The sequence below is a fragment of the Nansenia antarctica genome (assembly GCF_963989245.1).
Source record: "Nansenia antarctica genome assembly, chromosome: 4".
Classification (NCBI taxonomy): Eukaryota; Metazoa; Chordata; class Actinopteri; order Argentiniformes; family Microstomatidae; genus Nansenia; species Nansenia antarctica.
In genome coordinates, this window is record NC_137689.1 from 10,079,334 (window position 1) to 10,091,833 (window position 12,500).

General features: G+C 46.4%; 1 protein-coding gene across 1 annotated transcript in view; it reads left to right on the forward strand.

Moving 5' to 3' along the window:
- LOC308156916 (neural-cadherin) overlaps positions 1–12,500 on the forward strand; it is a gene marked incomplete at both ends in the record, with an annotated part of 211,415 nt that overhangs the window by 161,974 nt on the left and 36,941 nt on the right. Inside the window, one exon of the mRNA XM_080530369.1 lies at positions 11,216–11,430. Coding sequence (XP_080386495.1) covers positions 11,216–11,430 — 215 coding nt within the window. The remainder of the gene's footprint in view (positions 1–11,215; positions 11,431–12,500) is intronic.

The following is a 12,500-nucleotide window of genomic DNA, read 5'->3' on the forward strand; positions in this document are numbered from 1 at the left end:
TCTGTGTCTGTGTCTGTGTCTGTGTCTGTGTCTGTGTGTGTGTGTGTGTGTGTGTGTCTGTGTGTGTGTCTGTGTGTCTGTGTGTGTGTGTGTGCGTCTGTGTGTGTGTGTGTGTGTGTGTGTGTCTGTGTCTGTGTCTGTGTCTGTGTCTGTGTCTGTGTCTGTGTCTGTGTGTGTGTGTGTGTGTGTGTGCATCTGTGTGTCTGTGTGTCTGTGTGTGTGTGTGTGTGTGTGTGTGTGTGTCTGTCTGTGTGTGTGTGTGTGTGTGTGCGTGTGTGTGTGTGTTTGTGTGTGTGTGTGTGTGTGTGTGTGCGTGTGTGGTGTGTGTGTGTGTGTGTGTGTGTGTGTGCGTGGGCGGACGGGCGATTGGGCGTGTGTGTGTGTGTATGTGTGCGTGCGTGGGCGGACGGACGGGCGATTGGGCGTGTGTGTGTGTATGTGTGTGTGTGAGAGGGAGAGAAAGGTTCTCCCCGTAGAAAAACGAATCAATAAGTAAACTAATACTTCAAATCTCGCTGCAGTGATGAAACACGTTGAAACTGTTTGCCCAGAAACAGGCGGGTGAGTAAGCCCTGGGTAGTAGCCGCAGCCACAGCCACTCACTCACGCTCCGACACACACACATCAAACAACCGCGGTCTTTGTGGTGAATGATAGATCAAATGGAGTTTTCAGACGGATCCACGCCATTGTTTGTGAGGCTAATCATCTCACCTTCGAGACTTTCACACAAATATGAGGTGCGCGCCGGCCGCAGAAGCCTTTCTCTGCCTTTTTTTCCAATTACCTCAAGCCAACATGGGGGAATCGATATTTCCTGACTGAACAACAATACTAAACTAGAGAGAGAGAGAGAGAGGAGAGAGAGAGAGAGAGAGAGAGAGAGAGAGAGAGAGAGAGAGAGAGAGAGAGAGAGAGAGAGAGAGAGAGAGAGAGAGAGAGAGAGAGAGAGAGAGAGAGAGAGAGAGAGAGAGAGAGAGAGAGAGAGAGAGAGAGAGAGAGAGAGAGAGAGAGAGAGAGACAGAGAGAGAGAGAGAGAGAGAGAGAGAGGGGCAGGTCACGACTAACACTCCACTTAGCACACCTGAGTAATTTGATGAAGAGGAGGAGAAGGAGATGGGACTTAAGTCGGCCAGGGTCAGACATTCCAGACAGCAGAGCTGACGCCTTCTAACAACCTCATTTACTCATGGCTTGATTCTTCTGCTTCTTCTCCTAATTGGACAGTGTTTACCAATGTCTATTCGGTTTTTTTCACCTCTCTCTCTCTCTCTCTCTTTTTCTCTCTCTCCTTTGCCATCCCTTTGATGTTGTGCTGTTGACCTGAGCAGAGCTCGATGATTTAATCCCAACAGTGTTTATTTAAAGCCTTTTATACACATAGTTCCCTGTAAATTACATGAATTCCCAACCCGGGACCACCAGTGATTTTCACCGTTCATACATGAGCTAAATGCCCTAACATTCCCATGTTGTGCCTTTACAAACATGCAATGGCACTCCCGGGTTTGCACGAGCTACTTGAATCACGCATTCAACTGGATGCAGAACTGGAAGGTAGTCGACGTGAATTTGAACGAGACAGGCGCTTGAGACTGAGGCGCCATATGCAGCGAAGTGCGGCAGTTGCTATGGCCTTTGTTCAGGCACAGAACATGGAAAGAAGAATGTAGAAGCGAGAGAGGCCACATGGTCAGGTTTTTTGGTCAGATGTTCTGAATAACTTTGACGACGACCAGTGGAGAGAGCACTTTCGCATGTCGCGAAACTCATTTGAGTATGTGCTACAAATTTTAGAAACAAGCCTTGGACGAGAAACTGCTCGCTGTGATTGGTTCACTTCTTCCACTTGAAAAGGTCTTGCGTCAGACATACAGTTGAAGTCGGAAGTTTACATTCACTTCGATTCAAAGTCATTAAATCAAATGTTTTAACCACTCCACAGATTTCATGTTAACAAACTTTAGTTTTGTCGGTTAGGATTATTTCACTTAGATCACATCATGTAGATCACATCATAATTCACTAGATCACAATTCCAGTGAGTCAGAAGTTTACATACATTAAATTCACTGTGCCTTTAAACAGCTTGGAAAACTCAAAAATGATGTCACGGCTTTAGAAGCTTCTGATACTGGCTAATGGCTAATTGACATCAATCGAGTCAATTGGAGGAGTACCTGGGGATGTATTTTAAGGCCTACTCCAAACTCAGTGCCTCTTTGCTTGACATTGGGAAAATCAAAAGAAATCAGTGAAGACCTCAGAAAGACAATTGTTGACCTCCACAAGTCTGATTCATCTTTGGGAGCTATTTCCAAATGCCTGAAGGTACCACATTCATCTGTACAAACAATAGTACACTAGTAACACCATGAGACCACGCAGCCGTCATACGCGTTCTGTCTCCTTGGAGATGAAACGTACTTTGGTGTGAAAAGTGCAAATCGATGCCAGAACAACAACAAAGGACTTTTTGTTGATTCTGGAGGTACACAAGTATCTACAGTGGGGGAAATAAGTAATTGATCCCCTGCCGATTTTGTAAGTGTTCCCACTGACAAAGAAATGAAGTCTATCATTTTGATGGTAGGTTTATTTTAACAGTGAGAGACTGAATATCAACAAAAAATCCAGAAAAACACATTATAGAAAAGAGTTATGAATCGATTTGCATTTGATCGAGGTAAATAAGTATTTGATCCCCTAGCAAAACATGACTTAGAACTTGGTGGAGAAACCCTTGTTGGCAAGCACGGAGGTCAGACGTTTCTTGTAGTTGGTCACAAGGTTTGCGCATGAAACGTCTGACCTCTGTGCTTGCCAACAAGGGTTTCTGCTCAGCAAGGAAGAAGCCACTGCTCCAAAATCGACATAAAAAAGCCAGACTACGGTTTGCAATTGCACATGGGGACAAAGATCTTACTTTTTGGAGAAATGTCCTGTGGTCTGAGGAAATTAAAATGTAACTGTTTCGCAATTATGGTCATGATTATGTTTGGAGGAAAAAGAGGTAGGCTTGCAAGCTGAAGAACACCATCCCAACCGTGAAGCACGAGGGTGGCAGCGTCATGTTGTGAGGGTGCTTTGCTGCAGGAGGGACTGGTGCACATCACAAAACACATGGCATCATGAGGAAGGCAAATTGTGTGGCTATATTGAAGCAATATCTCAAGACATTAGCCAGGAAGTTAAAGCTTGGTCGCAAATGGGTCTTCCAAATGGACAATGACTCCAAGCATACTTCTAAAGTGGTGGCAACATGGCCCTTCACCTCCCACACCTCCCCTTCATCTCACCCTTCACCTCCCACACCTCCCCTTCATCTCACCCTTCACCTCCCACACCTCCCCTTCATCTCCCCTTCATCTCCCCTTCATCTCCCACACCTCCCCCTTCATCGCCCCTTCATCTCCCCTTCATCTCCCCTTCATCTCCCCTTCATCTCCCCTTCATCTCCCACACCTCCCCTTCATCTCCCCTTCATCTCCCCTTCATCTCCCCTTCATCTCCCCTTCATCTCCCCTTCATCTCCCCTTCATCTCCCACACCTCCCCTTCATCTCCCCTTCATCTCCCCTTCATCTCCCCTTCATCTCCCACACCTCCCCCTTCATCGCCCCTTCATCTCCCCTTCATCTCCCCTTCATCTCCCACACCTCCCCTTCATCGCCCCTTCATCTCCCACACCTCCCCCACACCTCCCACACCTCTCCCTTCATCTCTCACACCTCCCACACCTCTCCCTTCATCTCCCCTTCATCTCCCCTTCATCTCCCCTTCATCTCCCCTTCATCTCCCCTTCATCTCCCCTTCATCTCCCACACCTCCCCCTTCATCGCCCCTTCATCTCTCACACCTCCCACACCTCTCCCTTCATCTCTCACACCTCCCACACCTCTCCCTTCATCTCTCACACCTCACACACCTCTCCCTTCATCTCCCCTTCATCTCCCCTTCATCTCCCCTTCATCTCCCCTTCATCTCCCCTTCATCTCCCCTTCATCTCCCCTTCATCTCCCACACCTCCCCTTCATCTCCCCTTCATCTCCCCTTCATCTCCCCTTCATCTCCCACACCTCCCCCTTCATCGCCCCTTCATCTCCCCTTCATCTCCCCTTCATCTCCCACACCTCCCCTTCATCGCCCCTTCATCTCCCACACCTCCCCCACACCTCCCACACCTCTCCCTTCATCTCTCACACCTCCCACACCTCTCCCTTCATCTCCCCTTCATCTCCCCTTCATCTCCCCTTCATCTCCCCTTCATCTCCCCTTCATCTCCCACACCTCCCCCTTCATCGCCCCTTCATCTCTCACACCTCCCACACCTCTCCCTTCATCTCTCACACCTCCCACACCTCTCCCTTCATCTCTCACACCTCACACACCTCTCCCTTCATCTCTCACACCTCACACACCTCTCCCTTCATCTCCCCTTCATCTCCCCTTCATCTCCCCTTCATCTCCCCTTCATCTCCCCTTCATCTCCCCTTCATCTCCCCTTCATCTCCCCTTCATCTCCCCTTCATCTCCCCTTCATCTCCCCTTCATCTCCCACACCTCCCCCTTCATCGCCCCTTCATCTCTCACACCTCCCACACCTCTCCCCTCATCTCCCACACCTCTCCCCTCATCTCCCACACCTCTCCCCTCATCTCCCACACCTCTCCCCTCATCTCCCACACCTCCCACACCTCTCCCTTCATCTCCCACACCTCCCACACCTCCCCCTTCATCTCTCACACCTCCCACACCTCCCCCTCATCTCCCACACCTCCCACACCTCTCCCTTCATCTCTCACACCTCACACACCTCCCCCTCATCTCCCACACCTCCCCCTTCATCTCCCACATCTCCCACACCTCCCCTTCACCTCCCCCTTCATCTCCCACACCTCCCACACCTCCCTTCATCTCCCACACCTCCCACACCTCCCTCTCATCTCCCACATCTCCCCCCTCATCTCCCACACCTCCCACATCTCCCCCTCGTCTCCCACACCTCTCCCTGCATGCCTCTGGGTTCTGTTGGTTCCCTCATGGTCCCCCTGAATGCAGTTGATATTTTTTGCACTGAACGCTTAAGCGAGCGCCGGCATGTAACTAAATGCTTGTGGGACTGCGCTTTTGAGAGGGAAGCTAAACGCTGCCGGTGATGTGGGAAGGGAGGATTTTCTCTCATCCACTGATCTTTATTATTAAAAATGCGAGGAAAATGAACATGTCAAAATAATGTATCGACCTGGCTGCTGTATGCTTTTAAAAGAAAAATATGCACTTTTTATTCGTGTATAATTTATTGTGCGTCTGTTTTGATTTGTGCCCGCATGTTGTAAAGGAGAGAGTGCACTCATATGGCAGAACAAAAACAATCTGATGCGAGATCCCAAAACTCTACCTAAGCTTTTATCAGTGGTTTGCCTCTGATTTCATTAAAAATACATTTTAACAAATTTTAACAAATGGACATTGTACAGTTATGCATACAGAAATAAACTGCTTCACTCTTGACTGCATAGTCAAACACGCACGCACGCACGCACACATACACGCACACACACACACACACACACACACACACACGCACACACACACACACACACACACACACACACACACACACACTTTTAGGTGAAGTGCTGGTTATCTGTCCCTGGGGGGTTGACACTCACTCATGCACATATGCTCACACAGACTGCCACGCTGTCACTCGGATGATACTTGAGAGCATGACGGAAGATCCTACTGTAACTGTTGAGGTTGATAAGACACACACACACACACACACGCACACACACACACACACCCCCCCCACACACACACACGCACACAGACACATCAAAAGTCCCTTGTTTGAGAGGATTCCTTCATATTCAGCCGCAATCTGCCACTACTGTTTTGATGTTCATTTTCTAAAGGACCGCTGTGCATATGCACGTCCCTTAAAGAGATGAGCAGACACCTTGCCTCACGTTTGAACATATGTCCAAATACCCTTCACGGAATTCTCCAGCAAGCATCCTTTCGAGAAAAAAAAAAAAGAAAGTACATTTTCTCCTCTGCTGTTTAATTAAAACAAGAAAGTAAACCCAGGATTTGTGGCTGGTTGGACGTAGTAAGCGTGTAATGTGCCTCGCCGCTGGTCCGTGCCAGAATGCTGTATGCAGCCAACCCAGAGTTAATCTTAACTTTCTCTCTGTGGCAGACACATATTGGCTTTTTACACTTGAGCTCACATTTGCCAGGCGGGGACCAAACACACTGGAAAGTTGTTGATATCTCCGAGGAGGTTTCCAGTTACAAATAAGTTTTCCTTGCAGACCACTCACATTATGCACGTTACAGCTCGGAATAAGTGGTGGTAATAGCATGGTAATAGCTATAATAATTACGAGTCACAACTCACAAGTAAGACAATTACCTTGTTTTTACAATGTAAGGCGGACTATAGTTTCAACTTAATTATTTTCCATGAAAGATGCTTGTTTCCATGTTATTGTTACCACATTGTTCTTGATTCATTGATGAGCACACAATTGGACTTATAACCAAGAAACCGAGAAGGTAGTTACTATTGAAATAGTATCAGAACTGGAAAATGCTATATTACCTGTTTCCATCTTGTTGTCCTTGTATCCCATAATCACCTGACAAGTAAGACCATGTTTACCATCGTTTGATTGGCTCTCAGTCAATAATACAGTCATACTCTAGACCAGGGGTCACCAACCTTTTTGAAACTGAGAGCTACTTCATGGGTACTGAGTCATACGAAGGGCTACCAGTTTGATACGCTCTTCTGAAATAACAAATTTGCTCAGTTTGCCTTTAGTTATATATTATTAATAATGATTAATGATACTCATCTATGTGAAGACACTGATCACGTTAATGATTTCTCACAATCATTCTCAAAAATGACAACAAGGTGGGAAACAGATATACATATTCAGCACTTTATCTCTATTAATCTCAGTAATTGTTACATTTTCAGATGATCACTTACATCACTACATTTCATAGGAAAAATGTCCCATTTTCAAATCTAGACTGAGTCTAGACTGTAGGGAATGGGATTTTTTTCTTTTGTGCTAATTCTTGTTGGGACACAGTTTTTTTGTGTAAATCTTTTTTGGGTGTTTGTAATTTGTGGGAAGTATGTGTCTCTGATGTCTTGGTAAAGTTGGTAGTTAGTTAAAAAGTGCAGCTATGTTCCCATCTTATTTTGTGTGCGGTGGGTGCACAGTCTCTCTTGTTTTGGGAGTCGGGTTTGCCTGTGGCGGCCCTTCTCGATAGTCAAGGATTTCCTTCGTTTTGGATCTTTCACGGTACTCAGTTTATCACTAGGCTTTGAGAACAGATGTGGAGGGCATTGATAGATAGAAATCCCCCTCCCCCCCAACCGTTGCAAGATTGCGGTTGAGATTTAAGGAGCAACATGTAGATAATCATGGCAGCAGGATTAATAGTGGGATTTGAAAATGTAGGACAAGCGCGGCGATTACTTGGGCCCACTTGAAAGCTAACAAATAACATTTCCCATGTGCACAAGCACTGGAAATGAGCAATGAAAATAAAAACCTTGAGTAAGAGGATTTAGTTGAGTCCATCATGACTCAAATCATGTCACTGATTGTTTTGTCTTGATGGGATGAATCGGTTTGATTATTCTGTGAGGAAGAATATATTGTTGCCATGTGGAGTGGTGTTTGTTCTCTAGTCCTGTCTTTCTATAGCCATCTCTCCTTCACCCCATAGTATTGCTCTCTTTCTCTCTCTCTCTCTTTCTCTCTCTCTAACTCTCTCTCTCTCTCTCTCTTTCTCTCTCTCTAACTCTCTCTCTCTCTCTCTCTTTCTCTCTCTAACTCTCTCTCTCTCTCTCTCTCTCTCTCTCACGATGATTCAGTGGTGTGATAGGCTAGTTTTCTTGCAGGCACGTAGGAAGGGGGGCTGTCAGCGGGTGTCTTTTTGTTTTGTCTTGTGTTCCAGTGTTGTTGTGTGTGACAGTATGTGGAAGTCTAGGCTACTCGTTAAATAGTGTGACTGCTGTCGGATACCATTCTTTTCACTTGCACTAACCACGGGGTGAGGGGGTTATTGTCGGAATCTAGACAAATAGCAAAAATAATGTGAAGTGTTCACCTTACTCCATCTCACATTGCGTTGCTCTCTCACTATGCAATCACTTTGTGTGGTGGCACGCTGAAATAGGCTCCTGCCAAATTGTAGTGCAGGTGTTGATGAAATGGGATCTACTCTACTCTATACTGTAAAGAAAATATTGTGCTTACACTACTTTAAAAAAGTGAGGCAACTATTTGGTGAGGCAAGTCTGAGTTTTATGTATGTTATACTTAGCTTTTAGTGTAAAACCATCTTAATTTGATCAGTTCCAGAGTCAATATTGTAAATTGGTTCTAGCAGTATTTTATTTTTATAGTACAGAACTGTACTTGTACGTTTCATTAACTTAATTTGTCAGATTTTTCTTTTTTTATATACATAACATACTACTGAAAACACTCTGTGTTACACAGTTCAATACAGAACCTAAGGGTTCTTCAAAGGGAGCTCCCCGATCAAATAAACAGTGTACCACAAAATTTGTCCTCTAAGAGGAAGAAGCTTAATTGCCACTAGTAATTATGAGTTCAGTGCCGGACCTTTATACACTCCTGCCAATGGTTGAACCTAAGCTTAGATGTAATACGGTTATAATCAAACAAGAACCAACATCACAGGTACAGGTGAGATAATGCAACAGAAAGAACAGAAATTAACAATTACCCACAATGCCCTTGCAACAGACGGAAGCATTTGCATGTTAGCATCTTATGGGTAACTGTGAATTTATGTTATTTGTGGCAGATTATGTAGCTTCTAACTGCATTAATATTCACTTGGGGTGGTATTTGTTTTAAAATGACAGCTGTGGCGCAGGAGGTAGAGCCGGCATCTAATGATCGCAAGGTCGGCAGATCGGTGGTTTGAACCCCGGCTGGCCACATGTCAAGGTGTCCTTGGGCAAGACACTGAACCCCAAATTGCTCCCAATGAGCGGGCCGGCGCCTTGCATGGTAGCTTGCCGCCATTGGTGTGTGAATGGATGAATGCGAGGCCATTGTAAAGCGCTTTGGAATAAGCCACTATATAAGTCGTTTACCATTTTAGTAGATGCATATCCCTCCCAAAATAATATAGAATTGTTAGAATTGTTGCTGGGTTTGTCTACTTTGAGAAACTGGATCCCTACTTGAGTCTTCAGTAGTACCAGAGGTCCTAGTATGAACTTATTTTCATTTATAGACTTCACACAGACATCCTGGCTTGGTCAGAATGAAAAGCAAAGTTCACCCCCTGCTGTGGTTGTAATAGACACACATACAGACACACACACACACACACACACACACACACATTCATACGTTCCCTCTCACACACACACACACATGCACCTACTGTACACACACATGCACGTACCAGCACCTCATCTCCTCTCCACCCTGTATGTTTTGGATTATGATGTGTTGTTATTAAAAGGAGCCGGTGTGTTAGTGATGGCGTGGCGGAGTTCTATTTGCAGTCTCACTTCATTTCCACGTGCAGGTGTTCACGGCGCAGGCCTCATTTTCACGTGCAGGTGTTCATGGCGCAGGCCTCATGTCCACGTGCAGGTGTTCACGGCGCAGGCCTCATTTTCACGTGCAGGTGTTCATGGCGCAGGCCTCATGTCCACGTGCAGGTGTTCATGGCGCAGGCCTCATTTTGACCGCCTCTCTATCCTTTTAAATCTGGGATCAGAGCAGAGACACTGGGAAATTGGAAAGAGTCAAATATAACACAGTTTTGAAGTGACGGGAAGCTCTCTCAATGCAAGGAAGGAACTAGGCTCACCCTATTATTAGTCTCCCCTGAGTGATGCTATATGGATATGCTGAGGAAATGGCAGGAGCTTTGACAAAGCTAACTAAAGAAAGCCTTGCATGATTGATTTACCTGTATTAGCTGGCAGTGCAACAGGTGGATACAGTGGGATTGTGTTTGGGCGTGTGTATGTGTGGGTGTAGGTGTAGGTGTGTATGTCTGGGTGTAAGTGTGTGTGTGTGTGGGGGGGTGTAGGTGACTTATGGTGCCAAATCTGCCAGAATTACCTTTATTAGCTGGCAGTGCAACAGGTGGATACAGTGTGTGTGTGTGTGTGTGTGTGTGTGTCTGTGTGTGTCTTTCTGTGTGTGTGTGTGTGTGTGTGTGTGTGCGTGTGCGTGTGTGCATGCGTGCGCTCATGTCATATTGATGCTGCCAAAATCAGTGAGGGGGTGGATTTGCTTAGGGAGTGTGTGTGTGTGTGTGTGTGTGTGCGTGTGTGTGTGCTCGCGCATCTGGCATGTGTGTGTTTCCAAGCGTGCATTCGAAAGAGATAATGAGTGTGAGAATAAAGGAGGACGGGAGGAGAGAATAAAGGGAGGAGAGAAAAAAGAAAGAGCGTGTAGCAACTCTAAGTGAATCTCTCTGACGGAGGATGTTGTTATTAATGATGGATTCTCCCCGTGGAACTCCTGCTGATAACGAGAACATCTGCATCGAATGTGGAGGAAGTCGTCTGTGAGGGAGCCAACCGACGCTCGGGGGGGGGGACATTACTTTGTGGTAGAAGACAGACAGACAGCGCGAGAAAGACGAGAAAAAATAGTGTTTTTCCCAGATTGTAGGATCATGTCAGGGGGCTAATCTAAACTACGGCTGGGGATACTATCTTTAGTAATGAGGCACGGAGCGAAGGATGTGTGAGCGGTGTGATTACTGACGCTTTCTTTCTGCTTTTTTTCCTCCCTCAGTAGACCACCACACATTCAGGACATTTACTATGTTGAATAGGCTAATAAGGGGACTTCTTTATTCTGAAGGGGAGTCCTATCTCACTGAGTGTGAGTGTGAGTGTGAGTGTGAGTGTGAGTGTGAGTGTGAGTGTGAGTGTGCGTGTGCGTGTGCGTGTGCGTGTGTGTGTGTGTTTCTATGACTTTGAGGCCACGGAGCGGCTTCTGTCCAACCAGGCAGAAGTAGGCCCGGGCTAGCCGCGGCTCAGCGGGGACATTGTGACGGACCGCTCGTGTGTGATAGATGAGGTCAAAGATTAAATTCTTCTTATCTTTCTCTGTGTGTGTGTGTGTGTGTGTGTGTGTGTCGTCCCCCTCGCCTTGTTATTTTCTCCCTAGATGCCAGTGCCCGACGCAGTTCGAGGGGCCCGAGTGCCAGCAGACCAAACACAGTTTCCATGGCAACGGCTACGCCTGGTTTCCTCCCATAAGGCCTTGCTTCGAGAGCCGTCTCTCGCTGGAGTTCATCACGGAGGTGGCAGATGGCCTCCTGCTCTACAGCGGACCCCTGGCCCAGTTACAGCCATGGGACCCCGAGGACTTTATGGCCATAGGTACATCCACTTATCTGTCTACTCAGAGAGAGGGGGTGGGGGGGGTTCTGAGAGGGGGCGAGTGTGTGTGTGTGTGTGTGTGTGTGTGTGTGTGTGTCTGTGTGTGTGTGTGTCTCTGTGTGTGTGTGTGTCTGTGTCTGTGTGTGTGTGTGTGTGTGCCGGTGTTCGACAAAATGTACTGTACATCTCAACCTAAAAGTACTGCTTTCAATATGGGGGACTAAAGAAGCCCCCTTACTCTGGGGAGAATTAGACTCTTTCTCTGGGGAGGTTTACAGTGTGGTGCCAATGCTACTCAAATCGGTGAGGGGGTGGAGAGGTTTGCCTAGGGAGTGTGTGTGCGTGCGTGTGTGTGTGGGTGGCGCGCGGGGGGGGGGGGGGGGGGTAGCATGACATGGCCAGGTCTTTAACTGTTAATCAGGGGGCTCATTATGAAAGTAAAGGCTTATTTGTCATTCATTTCGGAATATAATTATAACAGGGTGTACATATTTAAAGCTTTAATGAATTCCTCCGTGGATCACATACGTGCTCGGCATACCCTCTCGAAACCCGAGGTGAGGCATGTGTGAGGCTGGATTTTTGCTTTATTTTTTGAGTGTTAATACTTGAGTCAATGCTTAAGGACATTTTTGCATAATGTGCGTCTAAGTGCGGTGGTGGTGAAAGTGAGTGGATACAGGACAGAATAGGAGAGTACAGAGATGGCATTATCTGGATCTGTATCTGTTCAACCTACAAAATTCTCTCTCTGTATTCTGTATTCGGATAGAATATTTGAAGTGGGCGTGGTTTATACCGGCAGTCACGTTACATTAATTATATTACAACATTATATTGGCATATAATTAATTGTGAAATATATTTCCTCATCTTCATACTGGACGGTTCATCTCTCTCACTAATTTGTTAGGTAAACGTGAATTACTACTTGAGATGTGAGAATTTCACATCTCAAGTAGTAATTCACGATTAGCTAACGGATTAGCGAAAGAGAGATGAACCGTCCAGTTCCTGCCTCTCCGCTCGCTGACTCAGTGGGGATGGTTAGAGATCACTATTCAAAGATG